Source organism: Eumetopias jubatus, unplaced genomic scaffold (assembly GCF_037043125.1).
Source record: "Eumetopias jubatus isolate StellerSeaLion01/CBP00866 unplaced genomic scaffold, mEumJub1_p1.0 scaffold_6, whole genome shotgun sequence".
In the NCBI taxonomy this organism is placed as follows: domain Eukaryota; kingdom Metazoa; phylum Chordata; class Mammalia; order Carnivora; family Otariidae; genus Eumetopias; species Eumetopias jubatus.
The window spans coordinates 36,547,105-36,573,962 of NW_028274812.1; the positions used below are offsets into that span (position 1 = coordinate 36,547,105).

Genomic DNA, 26,858 nt, shown 5'->3' on the forward strand with positions numbered 1-26,858 from the left:
GTAGAAGAAAAGGGACAGAAAAAAAACTGTACAAACCAGAAGTCAGAAGCCATCCAGCCTCATACACAGTCAGAGTTGTCATAGCATAAAGAGATTAAATAAATGACTGCTTTGCAAGGCTTCGAGATCATCATCCAGATGAAAACTATAAATTAAATGTGTACCGCCTGCTAAAGGCAAAGTTGGAACGTTTATCCGCAGATTTTCTTCAACCACTAAATTAAAAATCCTTTTCTCTTTGCATTTAGACCAAGATGTAGATTATCTCAGGCCACAGGCCTCTTTAGATAGTAAGTCATCAAGATAAATACTCTGCTATTTGATTCCTATGTTATACTCAGAAGACGGCGTATTATCTCCCTCATATAGACTTAGAAGAAGATTGAATTTAGAAGTTGACAAGGCCAGAAATCAATCCCTCATGCCCCAAATCCTTTTCCCTGGGTTCTCTTCCCTTCCCTTGAACTCCTTGGAATTTTAAACTTCAAGGCACTCCACCAAGAATGAGAAGACCGGGATTCTATTCCCGGCATTGCTAGTAAGTGGCTCTGTGACCTTGAGCAGATGATGTAGCATCAGGGCTTCTTTCCTCAGCTGTAAAATGAGAGGGTTGGCTAGATGATTTCAGAGGTCCTCTCTGGCTCTAAAATTCTCTACATCTAGAAACACCCGCTATGACATTTATGCACTCAGTGTTCTTCTTTCACCCTTTCCAAAATGTTTTAGTCCCTGGCCTAGGATTATTATGCACATAGACCTTTTCAAATCCTTTTCAGGATTTTCTTTTTTGTTTCTCTTCACCTAACTGGTGTGGCTATATTTACTTTACATGAAGTATTATTTTATTCATGTCCTTACATATTAGTTCTACATTAAGATAGGATTAGTATGGCACCAGATATGCACGATTCTTCCAAATTCTCTCCAATACACAGAGCAATGATTTGGGGCAATTTCATATTGGAAGGCATAAATATTCAAATGGTTTCAGAGCAATCTAGATTATATCACAAATTGCATTTTGGCCATAAGGTTTTTGGCCATCCTGACATCTGCCTGAGAATGTCAGGCATTTCAAGATATCTGAATATCTCTGAAGGGCTGAGTACACCAGCATCAGTCTTTTTATGTACATAACAGTAGAAAATTTTCTTAAACAATTTTAGTGGAAAGATTCAAAAGCACCTGTGCTGAGTATTTATTGCCTTCCTATGCTTTCATCTTCTGGATATATATATATGTATATGTGTGTGTATATATATATATATAGCATGGAAATTGAAGCTAATACATATAAAAATTATTCAACAAAAAGAATTGGTAAACACTAGAAAAAGTGATAGACGGGTGAAATTGTCAAAGTCTTTTCCTAGTTTTTGGTTCTGCCTAATTTCAGGTGCGCTTCACCATGACAAGAAGCAGATGAAGCACCTGTGGTAAATAATTACTAGGATTTCCATGAAGAGAGCATTGGAGTAGATCCTATTAAGTGATTCTATAGAGGATAGCCCAAATCATTTCTCCCATAACTTAGCCACATATTATCTGAAGTTCTGATAGGATTTAGAGAACAGTCTTAATTTTATTTACAAAGGACCCATGGAAGTGAAGAGATTTGGAGTGGAAGAGAGTGTTGGGGCGGTGGGATGTTACCAGATTATTCTGCGTAGGTGCTTTGGGGCAATCCCTTTCCCCACCCCAAGATTCTCCTCCGGTCCTGGTAAGGATAGAGGCAGAAATAAGCTACCATTTCTTGGGTGCCTGGCACTAAAAGTATCCCCTCATACTCTGACAACAACCTCATGAAGTAAATATAATTATCCCTTTACAGAAGAAATACTCCAAAGTTCACACTGATAAGTGGGGGCAGTAGAACAGAAAACAAGATTTCCGTGACAAAATTCCCTGGCCTCCAGTTAGAGAAACAGTTTCAAGCCCTACTTCTCCACATGGGCATCTTTCTATGAATTTTGGCAAGATACGTTATATCTCAGGGTTTTATCAGGAAGACTGGGTTAATAATATCGACAGATACATTTGCTATGAGGGTGAGCAAGGATGAAGATATATTCCAAGTACTTAGTGCAGAGCTTTGCAGAGAACTGTCTCTCCATGAGTAATCACTATTATTGCTATAACTATTATATTGTTATTGCTTTTGAAGTCACGATGCCAGGCATTCAAAACGCAGCATGATTTCCTTCAACTGTACTATAGTATAGGTACAAAAGTGCTACCATGAGCAGGTTCCTATTACTAAACTTTTGAGCTCCCCAAGAAATACTCGTCTGGAAGCTGGCAAAAAATCATGTGAAAATGAATATGTAATGTTTTAATGACCACACAGAAAATTCTTCAGACTTGAGGGTAAAGGTATTTATTTTATTTTATTTTATTATGTTATGTTAATCACCATACAGTACATCATTAGTGTTTGATGTAGTGTTCCATGATTCATTGTTTGCATATAACACCCAGTGCTCCATGCAGAACATGCCCTCTTTAATACCCATCACCAAGCTAACCCATCCCCCCAACCCCCTCCCCTCCAGAAACCTCAGTTTGTTTCTCAGAGTCCATCGTCTGTCATGGTTCGTCTCCCCCACCTTCATTTTTCCCTTCCTACTATCTTCTCTCTTTTTTTTTTTAACATATAATGTATTATTTGTTTCAGAGGTACAGGTCTGTGATTCATCAGTCTTACACAGTTCACAGCGCTCACCATAGCACATACCCTCCCCAATGTCTATCACCCAGCCACCCCATCCCTCCCACCCACCACTCCAGCAACCCTCAGTTTGTTTCCTGAGATTAAGAATTCCTCATATCAGTGAGGTCACATGATACATGTCTTTCTCTGATTGACTTATTTCGCGTAGCATAATACCCTCTAATTCCATCCACGTCATTGCAAATGGCAAGATTTTGGGGGGTTTTTGATGGCTGCATAATATTCCATTGTATATCTATATACCGCATCTTCTTTATCCATTCATCTGTTGATGGACATCTTGGCTCTTTCCACAGTTTGGCTATGGTGGACATTGCTGCTATAAACATTGGGGTGCACATCCCCTTCGGATCACTACATTTGTATCTTTGGGGTAAATACCCAGTAGTGCAATTCCTGGGTTGTATGTTAGCTCTATTTTCAACTATCTGAGGAACCTCCATACTGTTTACCAGAGTGGTTGCACCAGCTTGCATTCCCACCAACAGTGTAGGGGGGTTCCCCTTTCTCTGCATCCTTGCCAACATCTGTTGTTTCCTGACTTGTTAATTTTGGCCATTCTGACTGGTGTGAGGTGGTATCTCATTGAGGTTTTGATTTGGATTTCCCTGATGCCGAACGATGTTGAGCACTTTTTCATGTGTCTATTGGCCATTTGGATGTCTTCTTTGGAAAAATATCTGTTCATGTCTTCTGCCCATTTCTTGATTGGATCATTTGTTCTTTGGGTGTTGAGTTTGATAAGTTCTTTATAGATTTTGGATACTAGCCCTTTATCTGATAAGTCATTTGCAAATATCTTCTCCCATTCTGTCGGTTGTCTTTTGGTTTTGTTGGCTGTTTCCTTTGCTGTGTGCAAAAGCCTTTTATCTTGATGAAGTCCCAATAGTTCATTTTTGCCCTTGCTTCCCTTGCCTTTGGCAATGTTTCTAGGAAGAAGCTGCTGCGGCTGAGGTAGAAGAGGTTGCTGCCTGTGTTCTTCTCTAGGATTTTGATGGACTCCTGTCTCACACTGAGGTCTTTCAGCCATTTTGAGTCTATTTTTGTGTGTGGTGTAAGGAAATGGTCCAGTTTCATTCTTCTGCGTGTGGCTGTCCAATTTTCCCAGCACCATTTGTTGAAGAGACTGTCTTTTTTCCACTGGACATTCTTTCCTGTTTTGTCGAGGATGAGTTGACCATAGAGTTGAGGGTCTAATTTTGGGCCCTCTATTCTGTTCCATTGATCAATGTGTCTGTTTTTGTGCCAATACCATACTGTCTTGATGATAGCTTTATAATAGAGCTTGAAGTCCGGAATTGTGATGCCACCAGCTTTGCTTTTCTTTTTCAACATTCCTCTGGCTGTTCGGGGTCTTTTCTGGTTCTATACAAATTTTTGGATTATTTGTTCCATTTCTTTGAAAAAAGTGGATGGTATTTTGATAGGGATAGCAGTAAATGTGTAGTCTGCTCTAGGTAGCATTGACATCTTCACAATATTTGTTCTTCCAATCCATGAGCATGGAATGTTTTTCCATTTCTTTGTGTCTTCCTCAATTTCTTTCATGAGTGTTTATAGTTTTCTGAGTACAGATTCTTTGCCTCTTTGGTTAGATTTATTCCTAGGTATCTTATGGTTTTGGGTGCAATTGTAAATGGGATCGACTCCTTAATTTCTCATTCTTCTGTCTTGTTGTTGGTGTATAGAAATGCCACTGATTTCTGTGCATTGATTTTATATCCTGCCACTTTACTGATAACAAAATCAAAGAAACACATTGACAACAATACAATACTATTAGGAGACTTTAAACCCCCCTCACTGAAATGGACAGATCATCTAAGCAAAAGATCAACAAGGAAATAAAGACTTTAAATGACACACTGGACCAAATGGACTTCACAGACGTATTCAGAACATTCCATCCCAAAGCAATAGAATACACATTCTTCTCTAGTGCCCATGGAACATTCGTCAGAATAGATCACATCCTAGGTCACAAATCAGGTCTCAACCGGTACCAAAAGATTGAGATCATTCCCTGCATATTTCCAGACCACAATGCTTTGAAACTAGAATGCAATCACAAGAGGAAAGTCGGAAAGAACTCAAATACATGGAGGCCAAAGAGCATCCTACTAAAGAATGAATGGGTCAACCAGGAAATTAAAGAAGAATTAAAAAAATTCATGGAAACAAGTGAAGATGAAAACACAACTGTCCAAAATCTTTGGGATACAGCAAAGGCGGTCCTAAGAGGAAAGTATATAGCAATACAAGCCTTTCTCAAGAAACAAGAAAGGTCTCAAATACACAACCTAACCCTACACCTAAAGGAGCTGGAGAAAGGACAGCAAATAAAGCCTAAACCCAGCGGGAGAAGAGAAATAATAAAGATCAGATAGAAATCAATGAAATAGAAACCAAAAGAACAGTAGAACAGATCAATGAAACTAGGAGCTGGTTCTTGGAAAGAATTAATAAGATTGATAAACCCCTGGCCAGACTTATCAAAAAGAAAAGAGAAACGACCCAAATAAATAAAATCATGAATGAAAGAGGAGAGATCACAACCGACACCAAAGGAATACAAACAATTATAAGAACATATTATGAGCAACTATATGCCAGCAAATTAAATAATCTGGAAGAAATGGATGCATTCCTAGAGATGTATAAACTACCAAAACTGAACCAGGAAGAAACAGAAAACCTGAACAGACCTATAACCACTAAGGAAATTGAAGCAGTCATCAAAAATCTCCCAACAGACGAGCCCACGGCCAGATGGCTTCCAAGGGGAATTCTACCAAACATTTATTTTTTTTTTAAGATTTTACTTATTTATTTGACAGAAAGAGACACAGCAAGAGAGGGAACACAAGCAGAGGGAGTGGGAGAGGGAGAAGCAGGCTTCCCGCCGAGCAGGGAGCCCGATGCGGGGCTCGATCCCAGGATTCTGGGATCACGACCTGAGCCGAAGGCAGACGCTTAACGACTGAGCTACCCAGGCACCCCTCTACCAAACATTTAAAGAAGAATGAATACCTATTCTTCTGAAACTGTTCCAAAAAATAGAAATGGAAGGAAAACCTCCAAGCTCATTTTCTGAGGCCAGCATTACCTTGATCCCAAAATCAGACAAAGACCCCATCAAAAAGGAGAATTACAGACCAATATCCCTGATGAATATGGATGCAAAAATTCTCACCAAAATACTAGCCAATAGGATCCAACAGTACATTAGAAGGATTATTCACCACGACCAAGTGGGATTTATTCCTGCACTGCAAGTTTGGTTCAACATTGGCAAATCAATCAATGTGATACAATACATTAATAAAAGAAAGAACAAGAACTATATGGTCCTCTCAATAGATGCAGAAAAAGCATTTGACAAAGTACAGCATCCTTTCTTGATTAAAACTCTTCAGAGTATAGGGATAGAAGGTACATACCTCAATATCATAAAAGCCATTTATGAAAAACCCACAGTGAATATCATTCTCAATGGGGAAAAACTGAGAGCTTTCCCCTAAGGTCAGGAACATGGCAGGGATGTCCACTATCACCACTTCTATTCAACATAGTACTAGAAGTCCTAGCCTCAGCAATCAGACAACAAAAAGAAATAAAAAGCATCCGAATCAGCAAAGAAGTCCAACTCTCACTCTTGGCAGATGATATGATACTTTATGTGGAAAAACCAAAATACCACCCCAAAACTGCTAGAACTCATACAGGAATTCAGTAAATTGGCAGGAGGGTAAAGGTATTTAAACCTTTAACTGGCTTAGTTGCTGAAATACACGCACAAAATTGTCTTAGACACTTTCTTATAACTCAGTTAAACTGAACGTGAGCAGAGACATGCATGTTCAAGCTCATGCACAACCTGGAAATGTTGCTGGGGAGGCATCTCTCCCGGCATTTCCAAGATAGATTGATTTGGCCACGGTCTAGGGAGCCTCTCCATATACTTGGGCTCTGGTACACCTCAATTGAAAGCAAGCACATGGGTTTCTCATTGTTGTTGTTTTTTCCTTCCATAATAAATATCATTCTTTCCCATGGTCTCTGATTTCCTCTGGCAGAAAGACATCAGCTATCACTGTAGATACAGACCACAAGCTGTCTTAGAAACGCAAGGCATATGAGGTTGGTCTTCCTCTATGTCCCACTTCTTCTTTATTTAAAGACAGAGGTTTGATATGTTTTCAGAAATCTCTGGAGACAGCTACCTGTGTTGTTCTGCCACATCCAGACACCTACTTGTCAAGGCACTGAAGAGTGCTTTCTGACTCTAGCTAAAAAGGGGAAAGAGGGAGGTGTGCAAGGAGATAATTCTTGCCTGTAAAAAATGAGTTTACTTTTCCAAATAAAATCTAAAATTGGCCATTGTCATTGTGTGATATTAACACCAGCTCTTTTGGCAAGCTTGAAAATACTGGGCTCCATTATAAAAGCTAAAAATGTCCTGGACCTGGAGTTGTTTACCCAGAGTATGAGCTGGTCTAAAGTTACAGAGCCCTGGTTGGAAGAGTGGCTTGAAGGCCGCCTCCAAGTAACTGACGTCACAGTAGTCTCAGCTGCTGCTGTGACACTGAGCTGAACAGCTTTTTGATTTGTGAAAGGGGTGAAGGTTTCAAAGGGACTTGTCAGGACCGCCGCTCTCTTGAATGGTTGGAGGGATTTTGCATTCCCATTTCTTGCAAAGAAGCAAGATTCACCGAGCTGAGACTTTCGTCTTTTAAAAAAAAAACAAAAAAAAACTAGCTATTCTTCCACTGCTAGATTGACCAATGGTGGAACATCCATAGGATTTCTCCCCAGAGCAAAAAGGTATGTTTCTTTCTAGCAGTTTGAAATCAAGGGACTCATTGTGGCAAAATAGAGAGGGGCTGCTGCTGACGTGGTTTGAACTCTGGGCATTGTTGAAGCAGAGGGTTGGTTCAACATCTGCCTCTTTCAGTGTCTGTGTCTGGGCTTAAAAACAGTGGGCGGGCTGCATAGCGGATTTTACTGACTCCCGGGGAAGAGAGCGTTCAGCTGCTGTGAGTGGGTTTCTCAACTCTGGACTGACAGTGACATCCACCCTCTGAAACTGTTTTTCAAACACTGCTTCTCAGTACTTCGAGCAGCACTTTGTCTGCTGTGGGATTTCACTAAACGTATTTATTAGAATGCTATTTTTCACCAGGATGAAAACTGTTTACATTTATAGAGGAAAGTTCACCCCCCTTGAGACTGTTGGTATTTGAAAATTACAATGAAAAATAAATGTTCATTCAGGCTGATGGTTTGCTCACTCCGTGACTAGTGTTTCTGTCATTTGAGTGGAAGTGCATGACATTCATAACCGGTTAATCTGCAGTTAGCGGGGAACCTTACCACGACATCTTCTGTTGTTTAAGTTGATTAATTTTAGATACTTATTTACCCAAGCCAAACGTTTCTTTCAAAGGTTTTCTAAGTTAAGAGAAGTAAAATCAGTGCGTCTCTATCTCGGAAGTTTTCTTTCTTCTTTTCTTTTGATCTTGGATGTTTTGTAGTGTGAGTATATAACTAGAGAAAAACAAGGAAGGAGAAGATAATCAAATGAGAAGGCAAGAAGGATTTCTTCAGAATTGCATATAGTAGTATTGCTTTGGCCTTTTTGGAACATGAGGAACATGGTGAAATAACTAGAAGTAGCAATGAAAAAATACTCCTTTTTGCCCTGCACGAAATCAAATCATGGTTGTCTGAAAGACGCACTTGCTGGTGAAACAGTAGGGGAGGAATAAGGTCTGTTAGTTAGTGGAAATGATGCAAGTGATTTGTAACAGCCTGGAGAAAGGGCTAGAGGGTCTTGGAGGCCAATGGTGCATGATGGGTGTGGGCATGGGAGTTCCCCATCCCTCAAGGTTACAGAGAAGCAAAGCATCTGTAGGGCCAGTTCCACAATTGCTTCTAGGAATTGTGAGATTAACTGTACCTACTGTGTGTAGCATTCTTACATGCCTTTGCAACCTCCTACAAACGAAAAATCTTTGATTATATGGAAAAGTAGCATGTTTAGAAAAAGGAACTAGGAAAGCAAGAAACAAATACTCAGAACAAAGATCTCAGAAGAGAGAAGCAACCATAGAGTCAGCTACCATAACACTGTCTCCTTTGTTTGGCTGATGTCCAGTTTCCAATGGGGGGGATGGTGGTTAAAATGGTAATGACCAAAGTGTAGGAAGAACGGAGCATTCCTCAGACAAAGAAGTGTTACCATGACCAAACTGAGGCTGATTTGGGAAATTAGTTTATTGTGAGACTCCTGAGTTGTTCTTAAATGCTGCTTGCTAGGAGGGCAGAAGATAAGCAGAACTAGTTCCCTCCCATCACCAGGCTTAGGCTACCCACTCGCAACCCAACAATTCTGGCTTCCTGCTTCGGCCTCAGGGACGCAGAAGTAGGTTACATGGGTTATGTAATGTTACCTTAGCGTTGTTGAAGGAACGCGTGCATGACTAAGTAATGCAGTTCCCTTGGTCCTTTTACATTTGCTCTAATAAATTTGTATTCTGAATGAAATTCTGCGTGAAGTGAAATGATACAGAGTTGGAGACAGAGGGAGGGATGCAGATCGCAGAAACCCTTCCTTCTCTCCCACATAGATGCCAATATCTGTGGGCAAGAAGAGTGACAACTAGGAACAAAGAGAACGTTTGTATCTGCCTCAGTAGAGAGCACTGAAATTGAGTTTTAGAATCTGCTGAACCACTTTACTCCATAACTTTTCATTATAGGACATTATGTCCCTACAAAGTGGCCCCAGTAATTGGATTTTTAAAAATATTTAAGGAGAATTATAATAAAAGCAGTTTTATGTAAGATTTGTCTATTCCAATTTTTATTTATAAAAAATTGCCTAAATATTCAATATGCCATGTATTCTTAAAATACTTGAAAAATACTGAGGGCACAAGAAAGTCATTGAAAATATGAGAGTTTGCAAAATTAGATTTGTTTCTATTAATTTTCTAATTAAATAAAGGTGAAACTCATCAGTTTTATTCCAGAGGAAAAAAACATAAAGAAGGGAAAATGAAGGCAAGGAAGGAGAGGGGGAGAGAAGAAAAGGAAAAGAGGGAAGGACAGAAGGAAGAAAACAAGAAACAGGCATTTATTGAGCACCCATTATGATTCAAAACCATGTGAGGCACTTCTATTAAGCATTCTCTCTCTTTTGTTCGTGTACTCCTCACTACTACTCTATGGACCCCATTTTATTTCTTGAGGAGAAAGCAATAAATTCAGTCATATTAAGTTTGACATTTATGACATGACATAGATGCTAGGAAGGCCACATAAATCCTCCCACAAAAATTGGCACAGATACTACTCTATAGGAATTTTCTTTCAAAAGCCTGTTTTTGATCCATAACCATTACATTTCCTGGCACTGGATTTTGCTCTGGCCCTGGAAACGGGAAGCTCTGTAGATTGGCTCCTATCCATAGTAAGTGATGAGTTTGGCTCTTTGCAGTTAAGAGCAGGATTCTGTCTGCTTTGGGAACATTACCTGGGTTCATGTATACTGCTGTTACAAGGAACAAGCCTGAGTTAGAGTTTTCCTGGATGATCTTCAGGTAGGTTTTTTTTTTTTTTTTTAAAGGAATAATCTGATGCCTTTTAACCTTGGTCTGGAAGTGGTTCAAAAAGAGCAATAGAAAGAAAAACTGGAGGGGTGCCTGGATGGCTCAGTTGGTTAAGCGTCTGCCTTGGGCTCAAGTCATGATCTCAGGGTCTTAGGATCTCAGCAGGGAGCCTGCTTCTCCCTCTCCCCTGCCCCTACTCCTGTTTTTCTCTCTCTCAGATAAATAAAATCTAAAAAAAAAAAAAAGAGAGAGAGAGAAAGAAAGAAAAAGAAAGAAAGAGAGAGAAAGAGAGAGAAAGAAGGAAAGAGAGAAAAAGAAAGAGAAAGAAAGAAAGAAAGAGAAAGAAAGAAAAAAAGAAAAAGAAGGAAAGATGGGAGCCATTTGCTGTGTAATTGTAGGAGAAACTTTATGATGATTTCTGACTATTTCCAGTGCTTAGAAACAGGACGAAACACGGAGTGTCATAGCACCTCTTTTCCAGGTAGCTTGAAATTAGTCTGCTGCCTTTCTATAATTTTCTTGGTTCCCTTTGCAACTACATCGTGAGGTCTTAAACTACTCCACTCTCCCTAAGAAGTCCCAGTGTTAGGTACCTGTTAGTAAGCAAGAGAGTTTCAGCTCACAGTTAATTACATAGAGTTTTAAAGCAGTCTGCCAGTCAAACAACAGGCACCATCTGCATTTCCTGTGAACAGTTATTAGATGAACTTCAAAAGATTACTAGGTAATCAAGATTAATGGCAGATTCACTGAAATAAGAAAAAAAATTGTCTATATTCTTCACTATCTTCATTTTGTTAGGTCTTCATCGATGTATCTATCTGAGGCAGTTTGCTTTGGCTATGGCAGGTTCTGTGGTCACCAGTCTCCGGCTCACAGGTGTGAAAGGTAGCAAAAGGGCAGAAAGATGGACGGTGAAGAGGGAAAATGAGACTAGAAAAAGAGCATGGCTAAGTGGATAAAAGGAGACATGGGAGCATCTCAAATCTGAAATTAACTTCTTTTCTTGACTGAATTAGTCACAGGATTATGACTGTCAAAGAAGTAGGTAAAAATGATGAAGCGTCTGTAGCAAATTGTTTTAAGAGAATAACAATGTAGATAGCAATATTTATAGGCTGTTTTTGAAGGTAGAGCCCTGCATATAGCACTGACATTTTTTTTATCCTTATTAGTCTATTATAATTCATTGATAGATTGCAACTCAAAAAAATATGTTTGGAGCTGTTTACCCCTTGGATATGCATGTTCAGAACAGTCTGATAAAAATAATAAATTAGTCTTCAATGTTTATCTTACATTTGGGACTCGAAATACGTGGCCATCTTCTGCTGCTACTAAATGGGGCTTGCTGCGTAGTTATGTCGGCTTCGTCCCACAGCTCCAGCACCCAAGCAGCTATTGACTCTGGGGGCACTGTGCTCATAATTAGCAGTAGCCGCCACCTGGTAGTGTAACACATTCCAGTCACGGCCTAGAAAACTGAAGAGCTAGACTTCTAATAGACAATTATCTTTGATGGTGATTCAAACATTTTAAATATTCTTTTCCACCCACTAAAAAATATCAGTCTGTCTTTTTTTAATTTCTTTTTTTTTAAAGTAGGCTTTACACCCAACATGGGGCTTGAACTCACGACCCCGAGATCAAGAGTCACACACTCCCCTGACCACGCCAGCTAGGTGCCCCATATGACTTTCTTAATAAAAATTATTTTTAGTAGAGGGGCGCCTGGGTGGCTCAGTCGTTAAGCATCTGCCTTGGGCTCAGGTCATGATCCCAGGGTCCTGGGATCGAGCCCCACATCGGGCTCCCGGCTCCACGGGAAGCCTGCTTCTCCCTCTCCTACTCCCCCTGCTTGTGGTCCCTCTCTTGCTGTGTCTCTCTCTGTCAAATAAATAAAATCTTAAAGAACATATATATATATATATACATTTTTAGTAGAAGTCAGACCAAGATTTTTTAAAGGAAAAACTAGGGAAAATGTTTAAATTTCTCAAACTATTTTGCATACCCTATGTCATTTAATCTTTGTAACAACCCTTTAAATAGCCTCATTTTAATGTAAATAAACTAAGTCTCAGAAATTTTAGATGACTTATAACAGTTACCAATCTGGTATTTTACGTTGCATCTTCAGGGGCGCCTGGGTGGCTCCGTCGGTTGAGCGTCCAACTCTTGATTTCAGCTCAGGTCATGATCTCAGGGTACTGAGATGGAGCCCCGCGTGGGGCTCTGTGCTGGGCGTGGGGCCTGCTTAAAATTCTCTCTCTCCCTCTGCCCCTGCCAACTGCACGCATGCGCCATCTAAATAAATAAATAAATACTAAATAAATAAATTGCCTCTTCAAACCCTAAATACACATACTCTGAGTGCTAGAAATCTAAATATTTCAGCCACTGCTTACTGTGATCAAGGATATTCTTGCAAACGAGCAAAGTGTTTTCTTCAGTGTTCTGTATTCCATAGCCTAAACAGATTCTGGTATATGGTCCATTAGAAGCAAAAGAGAGAATGGATGGCTTTGCTGATTTTACGTTTTACTTGATGAACTAAAATAATGAAAATATTTTTATTATGTAGTTTGGTTTTTTTGCAGCTACATCCGTCCCAGACTGACAACCAACTCAGGGGTCTTATTAATACAGTCATCACGTTTGGCCTGGGCTTGCAACTCTGAATATAAAATGGAGACCGTGGTCCTGTACTGCTTCAGGACTTCAGTTCACAGAAACACGATCTGGTTGCTTCAAAATGGGAGTAATTCTGTTGCAGCAGAATCTACCGCGGTCATATAGCTACGACCATACAGTGGAATTTCATACTTCTACTCTTAGTCCCAAAAATTCCATCTTTAGATTAGGTGCTTGGTGAAATGAATGCTTCCATCTCACATATGCATTTAGCTATAATTTTGCTGACTGATTTCAGAAAGGGGGAAGAACCCATTTGAGAAAGGGAGAAAAAATCCCTTTGGACAATAATACGTTTTGACTGTGTTAGTTCTTTTTTCCCCTTTTTTTAATTAAGTAGGCTCCATGCCCCACATGGAGCCCCATGCAGGGCTTAAACTCAAGACCCTGAGATCAAGACCCGAGAAGAGATCAAAAGTCAGTGTGACTTAATCAACTGAACCACCCAGGTGTCCCAACTTTGTTAGTTCTTCTTAAGCAGATTGTTAATCATCTCCTCTCTTTTTTTAAGTACAGTTTTCCTATAGTTTGTTTATGTCGATGGCTCTTAACAAAATGATAACATGTTTCCAAAAAGCAAACGGATTTGGAACTCTTTCTCCTTATGTTTATATTAGGCTTTATTTTAAAGGCAAGTGAGACTGCTTCAAATAAAACAATTCCAAGCTTCCAAGAAACAGTTAAGAAGGCAGAGACAAGCAGAAATACCCCTTCACTAACACTCACACGGTTGCCATGGACCTGCATAAGCAGTGGGAGAACACAGAAGCTAACTGGCACAAGGAAAAGATGGAATTACTGGACCAGTTTGACAATGAAAGGAAGGAATGGGAGAGTCAATGGAAAATCATGCAGAAGAAGATAGAAGAGGTACAAACTGATTTGTTTTGAATACACTGAAAGCTCAGAATGAAAATTCTCTTTGAAATTTGTGTTGTATTGAAAGCTGATTCTGTTTTCCTTATTCTACCTAAGAGATGCATGTCTCAATGACATTTACTAGACCAAAAATAGCAGAACCTTATCCAGTGGTATTGAAGGGACTAAGCTTTTTTTTTTTATAGCCCTGCATGAAAATTAAGAACTTAAAACGTCATTCTAAAGTGTATAAATTTATTATTTTGTGCCTAAAGTGCCTTGGTATCAAAAGTGAGTTGTTTTTCTTTGTTTGTTTGTTTGTTTTTGCATGAGTTTTCAAACACAAGGTCCAGGAGGAGAATATAAGAAAAACATAATTGGTGGAACATATATTAGCAAAATTACAATTGGGCATTAAAGTACAGATCTTTCCTGAAATGATTTATGAATCATGTCTACTAAACGAAATTACATATTAGATAATTCAGTATAATCAAAAGGAGTGTCCTTATATCAACATGGCAGTGGACATGATATTTATTCTGGCAGAATGTGCCACATTTATTGGCACATTTGTTAGGAAAGGGGTTATGAAAAACAACGTGCCATGACTCTGATACAAATAGTCATTTTATCCCCATTAAACTATCTCTGGCCCTGGAATATTTCCTTTAAGTATTTACATTGATGTATTTTTGAGCTGGTTTCAACTGAAAATTATTTCTACTTATCTTGCATTCTTCTAGTGACATCCATCTTGTCATGTGGTTTGTGCACATTGCCAAAGTGATTCTTTTAACAGACTCCTTGGCCTTTATTCATAGGCAGTCAAAACTGGTGCTTTATGTGTTTATAGTGTAAATATTTTTCTTATTAACACCCATGTAATTGGTTGTGAATAAAATATAAATCAGCACGCTATGAGGAAAAATTTAAAAGAGTAACTATTAAACTGTTCCTGTAACAGAGCTGAGAAGGCAGGCATGTAGTGTATGATTCGACTGAAACAAGAATCCACCACTCATACCTCTGTAGTTGGAAAATGTGTTTTGCTTATTCTCTTAACTCCTCTTTATCCAGAGACTAAGGGTGGATCAACAAGGAGATGTCTAAGTCAAATCAGAATCCAAAACTCCAAACAGAAACCTGAATTCATGGGTCATTGTTTCCCAAAGATTTGGAAGACCAGATAATTCTAGCATCCAAGTGGGGCGCCTGGGTGGCTCAGTCATTAAGCATCTGCCTTTGGCTCAGGTCATGATCCCAGGGTCCTGGGATCCAGCCCTGCATCGGGCTCCCTGCTCAGTGGGGAGCCTCCTTCTCCCTCTCCCACTCCCCCTGCTTGTGTTCCCTCTCTCGCTGTGTCTCTCTTTGTCAAATAAATAAATAAAATCTTTTAAAAAACATTCTAGCATCCAAGCAAAAAAAATTAAAGGAGTCAGGATTAGTCTAGCCAATTGTTTCAGCCATGTGGCTAAAATAATCTGCTGTCAGGTTAGATATTTTATTGTCAAATAATTATTCTGACAACTCTGTAGATTCCGTCTATGGTAAATATTAGCCTTCTCAATGAGCAGGCCTTAAATGTATTTTAAACATAGGATGATAGTTTACAGAAATACTGTTCTTTCTGCATCAAGGAGATAGAGGGCTGCAATACATTTTCTTCATCTTGGATAGTAGCCATGGTGCTATTTATGTCTTGCTGCCTGACATAGACAGCTCCATTACTGGGAATACGTTTGAATAATGTGCTTACCCAGAATACCCATAGATGATGCTCTTTCATACCTGAATACTAGCATTGTGCTCCCTTTATCATACTAATACATATTTCTTTTCCACTCTCAGCTCTGTAGCCTATAGGAATGTACCTTTAATATATCCGTCTTATAGGCTACAAACGAGGGTAGGAAAATTTGAGGAAAACAGGAGAAAAGTGTTCTCACATGTCACAGAGAATCAAGACATTTTTTAAACTAAAATTAAACATCAACACTTCAAAAAATTATAACATGCTGCAAGCATAATAGACTGTATTTGTTTAACATATATCACTAAGTTGTATGTATTAACTCAGGCACAAGTTATTAAGCCATGTAAAAGAATTGTGGATTCACAAATGTGCACATGTGACTTGGTTCCAAGAGATATCTTCCAGTGAGAGGATCCAGTGTTGAGTGTTAAGATGCTAATGATTCTTTGCTCAGCCACTATCCACAATCATTGCATTTGCTATTGCAAAACCCAGGTGTATATGCTATTGCAAAACCCAGATGTATTTGAAAACTGGGGTAATCCAGATAGAAACCCTAGATAGAGTTCTTAGGTTTCTGGGAATTCTTTTTTTTTTTTTAATCACACTGCAATCTTTTCTGCTTGTTTTGTTCAAATGATCAGAGAACCATAAACAAGTGCTGGGTATGAAGTAACACAGATTTTCTTGTACAAAATAATTTGTTTTCTATCAATAGCATATTATTTGCTTATCCATACCTCACTTAAATCCCAAGAGAATTTAAGATGTATATAAAACTTTACATAAGGTAAAGTATTTCACAACAAAAAAAAATGTTGAGATAAAGACAGGAGGAAGGATCTTATGTGAATTGCATGCAGCAAGTCTATCTTTCTAGTAACTAACATAAAAATTAGCAGATGCATATTTTTCAATATTCAGAAGACAAAGGCAAACCTGTTTCCCGGGAATAGTACTTTTGTCCCTGACTTTGAAAATAAGGCAATTTTGTTTTCACCTATAGCTCCTTAAAAAGAGGACAATGTCACCATAAGCATCCTTAGGTTTAACATGAACTTTTGAGGGTCACTTTTGAGGGTATAATATCTCTCAATGTCAGCCCAAATCATAATGCCCACAATAGCTCATAACAAGTAATTTTATGAGGGCCAACATGATTGCTCCATGGCTGTAATTTGATGCTATCCTGAGATCATCCAATGATAGATGTGTAAGTATCTATGGAAATATATGTACTGTGTAAACTTCAGGCACCAACTATGCCTAGTGCTTCTCTCTGAGATTTGGGCAAATATTGAACGACAATAAATTTGTTGTTATACTCCTTGAATAATAGATGTGGTGTAGATATATGTTGTGGCCGTAAAATGTAGTCATTTGCTTAAATAGTTATCCGACAGACTCCTTTGAAATTTGCCAAGCTTTCCCACAGCTCAAGCCTAAAGAGAAAGGCCACTTACTTCCTCTATTTAGGGGTGAGTTGTGTGAGTGCCTGGAGGTAAAACTAAACTCTCATCAAGAAATAATTTGGGATCCACTTTAACATAGACTAATACATGATGGAAGCCTTAGAGTTCTAATACCACATAGGACAGGGTCACATGTGTTTTAATCAGGATGAGAAATCTTTTTTGAAAAAAAAATCTCTTTTTAAAAATAAATCTCAGTAATACCTAACAATACGTCAATAACACCAGCATAACTTCCAAAGGAAACATCCTTTGGTTGCACAATGTCTACTGGGGGAATGGAATGAACTAGCATACTATATGATACTGTCAACTATTTAGACACTTGAATGTTGGCATGCAAGTGGAATCACATATTTTTAAAACATCACTTTAATATCAGTTAAACTCTTGCTTTTCTCTGAAAGCAATTAGAGAGCATGACCAGTAATTGATTCAGGACGTTCCAACTTTGTAACAGTGCTTCTGCATCATTATGACATGTTTCTATAGGAGCAGGTTTATTTTTGAATGAGTTTGATTTCTACATAGAGGTATAAAAATTACCCTCCATAGTTTGACCTACTAAGAGTAGTCCTTATGGTTCATCAGAGTTGTTCTGGCTGATCAGATTTTAGAGGCATGAGCGTTAATACCCCAGGGTACTTAGTATATCATGATATGGCAAAGAGAACTCAAAATAGTGTGCTTCGTATTCAAAATGTTGACAAAGTAAATTAGGGGGAGAAAAAGTTTTCTCTTCATTTTCTTTGCAGCTTTGCCATGAAGTAAAGCTTCGGAGGAAAATCAACGTGAATGAACGTGCTAAGATCATCAGTCATGATCGTGAGAAAGCAATTCAAGATCAAGTGCTGGAATCTTCTCCAAATTACCCCAGTTCAGGACGATGTGAATTTACAAGGATGAATTACCGGGATGGTCTGGAAAAAGAAAATAAAACAGAGCAGCGCTTACTCTGTGAAGGAAATGAAATGTGTAATGAACAAAAAGCAACAAAAAAATCAAAAGTAGGGTTTATGGATCCTTTGGCCACAGATAACCAAAGAGAATGTGAGGCGTGCCCTGGTCTGAGGACTTTGAGGGAAGAGGGCAGGAGCTGCTCTGGGGCCCTCAACTTGGTAAGTAAGATTGTGATTGGCCTAGAACTGTTTCTACAGAAATATTTATATTTCAAAGCGCTAACATACTATTGCTTATATGTATAAAGGCTCTTGAAGAACTTGCCAAAGTTAGTGAAGAATTATGCAGCTTTCAAGAGGAAATCCGAAAGCGGTCTAACCACAGAAGGTGGGCTGGTATATCTATGATTATTTTATATCAGAAAATCAAGAGAAATATTGTTTTCAGTGAATGAATCCAAACTGCCTCCTCTTTATATTTGGTTAGTGTGAATTAACAATGAGTTATTAAAATCTGTTATCTTAGATAGGGTATAAAGACTTTAATTGAATATTTCTCTGTTTGCTAATTCCTAAGCCAAATCTTCTCATTCTCTCCATAATTTGACTGTGAGGAATACTGCACTCTTTTGGTGTTTGGTTAAGGAACACTTTCCAGAACAAAGTAACAAGTACCTTCTAAATGTAGTTCTTTTTAATTTTGAGTGGCCAGTGGACGAGTACACAGCAAGGCTAATCCAGTTAAATATATCTTAAGATTTAACAATGTGGAGTTTTAATTATATAATGATGTTCTACTGAAGTAGTTTACACCTAAGAGTCATTTATTTCTCTACATTTATTATGTATTTAGTGGAAGCATACATAATTCTTAGAACAAAATATTCTAAATATGTATACACACATATACAATGATATTTAAAAAATGCTGTTTCCGTTTAGAAGCACCTATATAACTGTAAAAGTAAGTTTTCACCAAATTAAAAAATAAATTGGAATTCTCTGCAAGGTAAGTAAAAATGGATTGTTCTAGGATCAAGACATTTCTCCTAATGAGGGGTGTGTCCCTCTTAGAATCAGTAGCAGTGTGTACCCTTATCGCTCTTTAGCTCTTAGGAGGCTCTGAAAGAATTTTTGTATTGACTTCCAATAGACTTTTTTATTCAACTATATTTTATATGTAACTTTACCCTCTACCTGCCCATTTTGCTTTTGCCTACCATTCTCTATTATTGAGAATGATTATCTACACTTTATTGCATTCTATCTTGTAACATTTTACAAGCTGAAGAGATATAAATATGATTTATATTTATCAGTATGATCAATTTAATTTGTGAATTTATATTGTTGCTTTATTTAGGTTTTTTGTTTTGATTGAACTTAGAAAAGACTCACTTGCCAATTTTCTTTTACAAACCACAGCTGGTATAAAGTTCTCCTTGTTATTCCATACACTTTAGAAAAAAGTTCAAAATCCTTAGTGTATAATTCAAATACATTACAATTCAACCTAATGTTTCTTTCATCATTCCCACTCTGCTTTATGATCCAGCGATACCAAAGTACTCTCTATTCCTTGAAGAGCCCACTATTTTTATTGTGGCTCACTTTGCCTATATGCCCTTTACTCGTCCAAAAAATTCTTACTTTTGTTTCAAGCCCAAATGGCACATTCCATTTGGTATTACTCATGTTTCACTGAGCTTGTATTCAGATTTTTGTCATACTTCTTAGCTTAGAATGTCATTTCAAATTCAAGAGAAGGAAGTTGAGCTCACATGGCATAATGACTAGGCATTCAGTAGGTAGAGCAGAGGTGAAGGCAATGGTAGGAGAGAACTTGGAGAAATGGGAATGCCAGTGGCAGACACCCAAGAGACTACACAGTCTAGTCTGAGTGGAAGAGACAGTTTGGGAATATAATGGAAAGATAGCTTGGGTCAGAGCATGTAGACCATGAATGTACCACTGAGAAGTGAGCTTTATCCTACAGGAAAAAGGACTTGGAGGTTTTGACTAGAGAATTTATAGGAAAATGCTGTTTGAGGAAGTTGGGAGTCCTTTTCTTATTGCAGACATTCATTGCTTAAGCCATGGTTTCTTTTGAGAACTTGTCCTAAATAAAATTATCACTAATATATCATGTTTTATAACTGTTTAGGATGAAGTCAGATTCTTTTCTTCAGGAAATGCCAAATGTAATGAATATGCCTCACAGAGACCACATGATCAACCATGGCCAGGGCATTCTTCCCATCGATTTAGAAAAAGAAAAGCAGAAAAATAGAAGGAATCTAAGCACCACCGTGCTCCAAAGCAACTCTAGGAAAACATGTGAACTTGATACAATTAATCTGCAAAGAAATGAAATTCCACCACTTCCACCTCCAAGAAGCACATCTCGAAGTTTTCCCAGCTTATATTCTGAACAAGCTCATGAAAGTTTGAAGGGAAGTTTAGACCACAATAGCCAGGTGGCCCAGGAGGGTCAAGAGGAAAGGAACTGCAGTCCTGATTTCCTTTGGAGGCACAATGAGATGCCTATGCTGTGTCTAGATGAAGGGAAGACTTTGAAAGATGGTATCACGTTTCCTTCTTTGGCACCCAAAGCCAAAATAGATAACAAGCCTCCATGTAATGAAAATGCTGGACTTAGCATGTGGTCGTATGACACTGGGATCAGTGCAGAAAATAGTCCCTCTCCATTGTGGTTTCAGAAAACCTGCTCGACTCCCAATAAGCCACAGTGTGAAAAGATGATTCCAGATCACCCTACTAAATCTCATCCTGATCTTCATATAATCAGTGACTATAGCTCCTCGGTGACAGAGAGCAATGGCCCACTTAAAAGTTTCAGTTGTGGTTTTAAGAGGACAACTAGGAATGAAAAACTGGCAGCAAAGACTGATGAATTTAACAGAATCGTATTTAGAACAGATAGAAATTGTCAGGCAATACAGCAAAATCAGAGCTACTCAGAATCATCTGAAGATTGTAAACCCTGTGAGACCTTAACTACTCATACAGATAACATATCAGAAAATGATAATGTGTCTGACATTCTGAAAACCAGTGTCCACGTGCCTGTGCCCAGAGAAAATGTGCCTGACAATCCCACCAAAATACCCACAACAGGCCTAGTCAGACAAATGCAGGAACACATGAGCCCCAGCAGTTACCGGAGTATGCTCCAAGAGCATGACTGGAGACCCAGTAATTTGTCTGGCCGGCCAAGATCAGCAGATCCTAGGTCAAATTATGGTGTTGTGGAAAAGCTGCTGAAAACCTATGAGACATCAACAGGGTCTGCATTGCAAAATTCTAAATGCTTCCAGGATAACTGGACCAGATGTAATTCTGATGTCAGCAGTGGACCCACATTAAGTCAGCAGTTAGAAAGACTTCAGTTAGAACAAGAGTTTCAGCAAAAGCCAGCTATGTGTGGAGCACAGCAAGTAAAGCGAGGAGTAGATTGGAGAAAGATAACAGAGGTGAGAAAGTGATTAACGTATGTTGGGAGAACTGCATCCATACGTAGCAGTGGCTCAGAGTTCAGTCGATTGCCCATATGTAAATAGAATGGAGGCACATATTTTGGCATCTTCTTAACTTCTCGACCCTTTATTTGTGACTAAGTGTAAACCTTAGGATTGTAACTCAATATGAACTTCTTAAAATACATTTTTTTAAGATTGGGAATAGTACATTATAACTTCTTTAAAATTCTGAAATGGGACAACACAAATAAAATAAATGGACTCAAGAACCTCAAGAAGGTCCAATGTTTGCTGTAAGTTTCTTTCTTGAAAAAACATTCCAAATGCATATTTATTGGTTTATAGAGTTTTATTCTTTTAGTGTTTATATTTTAAAAAGAGTATTGGAAATATTTTAAAAATAATTTCTTGCACTTTTCAGTTGTTGGCTATGATTGGTTCAGTCATTCCCAGCATTTGATTCATGTTCTTTCTCATGGGATTAGTCACATGGATGTGACTATGGGTCTAACACATCATAAAATAATGCCTCATAAAGGTCTCTTATTTGTGGAGCAGAAAGGCAGTACATGGAAATAAAATGATATTATAGCTTAAAAATGTTTAAGGTCATTCTTATTTGTGTAAATTCCTAACATGAAAGTTGTCCCCCCCCCAAAAATAAACTGTTATTCTTTTTTTGTTCCAGTCTGTTTGCAAAAGAATATAGTTTTCTTTAGCTATAGGAGGAAAAGATGTTGAAGAGATTGGTATTTACAACAAAAACTATCCAACAATCCCTTTTTATGCATAATTTACAAAAAGTTACATGGTGACAGATTGTTATAATTAGCTAATATTTCAAAAAATCATACTTTTGCAAAATGCAGTGTGTTTGCAGTGTAGTTTTAAGTTATGCAGGAGGTTGCCTCCTTCTGGTGTGAAAATTATTTTTATGTGGCTTTCAACCCCATAAAAATACCAGTTTTTATCCATTTTACCAGAAACCTTGCCTGTTTGGACAAGGTACAAATAATTACCCTGGTTTTGTATTTCTCCATTTTTTAGTTGAGTCCATAAATACGTGGGGAGCCCTATAAGCTTCAGATGGCAAATGGAAATGTATAAAATAACCAGTTAAATATTCATCAGCTACATTTTTTGCATTGGTTGGGGGTTTGGGAGGGGCCCTCTATGGTAGATTCTTAAGAGTAGTTCTTCATCCCCTCCCCCAACCTGCTGCCAGAGCAAATCTAAAAAAGTAAGATTCCAAAGCGAGAAAAATAAATTGCAGGTTATTGTCATAGAAATAGAGGCCATCTTACTACCCATCTGGGATGAAAGAGCATAGGCTTTGTTAAGAAAGTCAATAATAATACTGGTGTAAAATGTGTGGTGGAAACTTTTTAATTTTTTTTTTAACTGCAAGTGTCTAAGAATGTTTTTCTTCCATTAAAACAGAAAGAAAGAAAAGAAAGAAGACATGAAAGAAAAGGAAGGGACAGGAAGGAAAAGGTTTTAAGTCATCCGATGATGCCCAATATAGATAATGATTCTGTATTAGTAATTACAATGAAGTTATATTTTGAAGTATTTTAGTGATAATTTTGAAACTTTTGAGAAATAGTTATAGTGGTTCTTGGTGGGGAAAAAAGATAGCATCAGACAAATCATTTGGTGATCTGTGTGCCTTTTGCTTATGACCTCTGAAAGTGCCAATAACTTGACATAAATGAGCATGGTTTCTTTTATAAATTATTATCTTTTTGTATCTTTTGTATCTATTATACAACCTAGTATCCCACTAAGAAACATCTATAATTCCATCATTAAAGTTATCTAACAGAAACTTTTGAATCCTGAACTCATAATTAGTTGTAAAAAGAGATCAGTTGTATTAAAATTTGGCACTGTGAAAAGATCTACAAGATTATCAAATGCCATATTCCTTATTAAAAGTGAATTGCTTTTGATTCAAGACCACAAATATTAGACAATTACCTTCTTCAGTTATCCATGCTTCTACTTGCTTGTAAATATGCTAATACATTAACCTTGTAGGTGGGATCCGTAATATATATTCAGCCCATTGTTGGTGCCTGTATAGTGAAATGGATGTCTTCCTTTGTCTCTTAGGAAGCCATGGCAGTGAAATCTTCACATGGAAAAGGGTTTTCCCGACCTGCTAGACCAGCAAATCGCCGTCTCCCATCTAGATGGGCCTCGAGATCTCCATCAGCGCCCCCTGCCTTGCGGAGAACTGCTCCCAGTTATACCATTTCTCTGCGATCTGCAGCGTCGATGGTCTGAGTCCCTGGCCTGGATTACTAGATGACAAAAGTCCTAATTGCCAAACAGAGCATTCGGAGTGTTTACAGCCAATCCTGTCTCTTCTCTGTCTTTCAAGATCACTGGGACAAACAATTTAAATCTTAACTTCTCATCAGTCTTCAGTGTTTTTAATCTATGGAATAATTATCTTCCTGTATTTTGATTTCTTAGATCAGAATTTCTTAATGCCATCCTCATTAATTTGCCAATATGATTTAAGTTGAAACAGTGTACTATATTGTATATTCTAACTTTCTTGCAAGTGGCAGAAAGCAAGGTTATGTGCATGGCCATGTGTTTGTAGATGCATGTGTTGAAATAGGAAGTATCCTAGTATGTATTTAGATAAGAAAAACGTATGTGCTAGTGTTGACTTTGAAATTATAACATGTAAACCTATGTATCTTTCTGTTTATTTAAAATTTTTGAAAATATACAGTACTATTTATATTTTGTATACCTTTTAATAGGTATCCACTTAAGGCATTTGAGGTACATATATTAACTAACCACTTTCTTGACCCCAACTACATTGAAAAATAAGAATTGTACACATTAATAACATTTGGTAGATTTCTAAATACCACTCATAGTTTCTTAACCGATGTAAGGATGGACTAATATCATTAATCTCCTTGTTTACTCTCTTAAATAAATAAAATTGTCACAGGTTTAATAGTTCAGGCTTGTAAAGCAAACATAAAATGTTCACAAAATCTTTTGTATATCATTCGGTAGTCTATTATGGCTTTAACTGAGTACTTGATCCCCAGAGCCATATCATGAGACTGCCTTAGAAACAACAGGACTTAAAAATGAACTTACTTGGAATCCTTAAATAGGATATGAAAAGAAATTCAGTTATGTTGAATTCTACTTTTTTGTTAAATTGTATAGATTTTAGTTAAGCTCCTTTATTTGAAGTCATATTTAGAGGTAAGTCATTTCCTTTTTCTTTTTTCTAACTTTTCCCTAAAATTAGTAGGTAAAAAACTGATTCACTTTTTTTATTAACAAGAAAGATTAGGAATGATATTTGAGAGCTGAATTATAATATATTTCTTATAGTGTGCTACATAAAAAAAGCCTTAAACTAAACTTTGGCATCCATGAGTAGCATAAGGAACAGAAATGTGTATTTTGGCCACAGTTCGCATCCAGTGAACACATAAGATCTATGTTGAGACTGAAGAAAGTATGAATGTTGAGGTGCTTGGAATTTTACATGGAAGATCTTAGAAGCAACTTTGCTCTCCATTGTCTCTCTATAAAACCAACTTTGGTATTAGATATGAATTCTATTTAAGTTTTTCTTTTACTACCAGAAAGGTTAAAAAAGTCTAGTGACATAAGTATTCAAAGACCTTCTTCTTATGATATATTCTAACAATTAAGAAAAATTCATTGCATTATACATCATGACCTGAGGTAAAGTAAATAATTTCCAAATCCCAGACTGCCTTAAAAGGCTCGAGACTGTTTGTTGTGTGGTGATAGACAGATTCATGCTTCCTAATAAGGAAAGTTTATAGGAGTTGAGATGAATTAAACTTCTAGAATATGAAGTTGGAGCAAATGATAAGGAAGGGCTAGAGATCCACTCTTTTCTGGAATAGGTTGAGGAGAATAGGTATAAACTCTTTAGATATTTGGTAGAATTTGCCTGTGAAGCCATCTGGTCCTGGACTTCTGTTTGTTGGGAGTTTTCTGGTTACTGATTCAATTTTTTTGCTGGTAATTGGTCTGTTTAAATTTTCTATTTCTTCCTGTTTCAGTTTTGGTAGGTTATATGTTTCTAGGAATTTGTCCCTTTCTTCTAGATTGTCCAGTTTGTTGGCATATAGTTTTTCGTAATATTCTCTTATAATTGTTTCTATTTCTGTGGTGTTTAGATCCACTCTTTTAATTCTTGTTTCTTTCAGGAATATCCTTTTCCATAGGAAACCTATCAGAGAAAAGTAACCTAGACACCAAGTCATGTCACTTATATTATATGCTTTTCATCTAGAAGGTTGGGGAGGAAAGGGAAGTGGTAGCCTGTGGCATACAATGATGGTCCTGTTAGGAAGATGCTGCTATGTGGTAGTCTGTGGCATAACCGTGATGGACCCATTAGGAAGGTGCTGCTATGTTACATTGGAGAGACTGCCCAAGAACTGGGCAACATACCTGCTCCCCTCCATCACTACATCCCAGGTAGTCTGATGGGGCTCTATGCTTCCTACCTTTAACTACAAGTCAAAATATTGAGGATCTCTTTTCAAAAATTTGATTCCTGACCTCATCCCATAATTACTAAAGCAGAATTTCCAGGGGTACAGAGGGGGATCTGGAGTCTAATAAAACAATAACAACAACAAAAAGAAAGCAAAATATTTGATGATTAGAGAGATTTGGAAGCAGTGACATTGATTGATACTCAAATAGTTGGGCACCATTGGGTAGTCATGTTACTTCCCTGGGACTTGCTTTTGTTACCTGTAAAAGAAAAGGGTTATATTATCAGGCATACAATTTTTAAGTCACCTTTTCTATTACTACTTGAATGAAACAGTGGGACACATTTTATGGGACACATTTTAACTTCTTCCTATGTTGATTAAAATCATAGAATATTAGAGTTGAAAAGAAATTTAGTACCTAGTCCAACTACTTGATTGTAAAGACGAGGAAACTAAAACAAAGGTTATTGAAATATTGTTTTCTCTTTTAAAATATTTTATAATTTTTTATGGGAAAACCTATCAGGTAAATGGAAATTATCCTTCAAAGATATTTTTTTATGTATTGTGATTTTTAACTGGTAGTTTTTCTACTTTGGATGGCTATTTTCTTCCCAACAACATACCCTTTATTATGCCGTCATTGCTGGATTTAAGACATTTGTAAACATTTCAGAAATATTTGATTAGAAACACTTGTATTAATAGAAGTTTTGCTGAGCAGACTTTTTGGGGGAAAACTCCTATATTATTTCAACTGAGGAGTCTGATCTCAGAAAGGAATAAGAACAAGGCAGAAAAAG

General features: G+C 37.6%; 1 protein-coding gene across 1 annotated transcript; it reads left to right on the forward strand.

Moving 5' to 3' along the window:
- The first annotated feature begins 13,773 nt into the window (after positions 1-13,773).
- Positions 13,774-23,812, forward strand: KIAA0408 (KIAA0408 ortholog). The gene is made up of 5 exons (XM_028117099.1): positions 13,774-13,908; positions 17,880-18,242; positions 18,332-18,411; positions 20,188-21,517; positions 23,639-23,812. The coding sequence occupies exons 1-5, from the start codon at positions 13,774-13,776 to the stop codon at positions 23,810-23,812; spliced, it is 2,082 nt and encodes a 693-aa protein (XP_027972900.1).
- Positions 23,813-26,858: the final 3,046 nt, after the last annotated feature.

Coding starts and splice junctions, on each gene's coding strand:
- KIAA0408 (XM_028117099.1), top strand. CDS start 13,774: ATGGACCTGCATAAGCAGTGGGAGAACACAGAAGCTAACTGGCACAAG. Junction 18,243..18,331: donor GCTCTGGGGCCCTCAACTTG/GTAAGTAAGATT, acceptor ATATGTATAAAG/GCTCTTGAAGAACTTGCCAA. Junction 18,412..20,187: donor AAGCGGTCTAACCACAGAAG/GTGGGCTGGTAT, acceptor ATAACTGTTTAG/GATGAAGTCAGATTCTTTTC.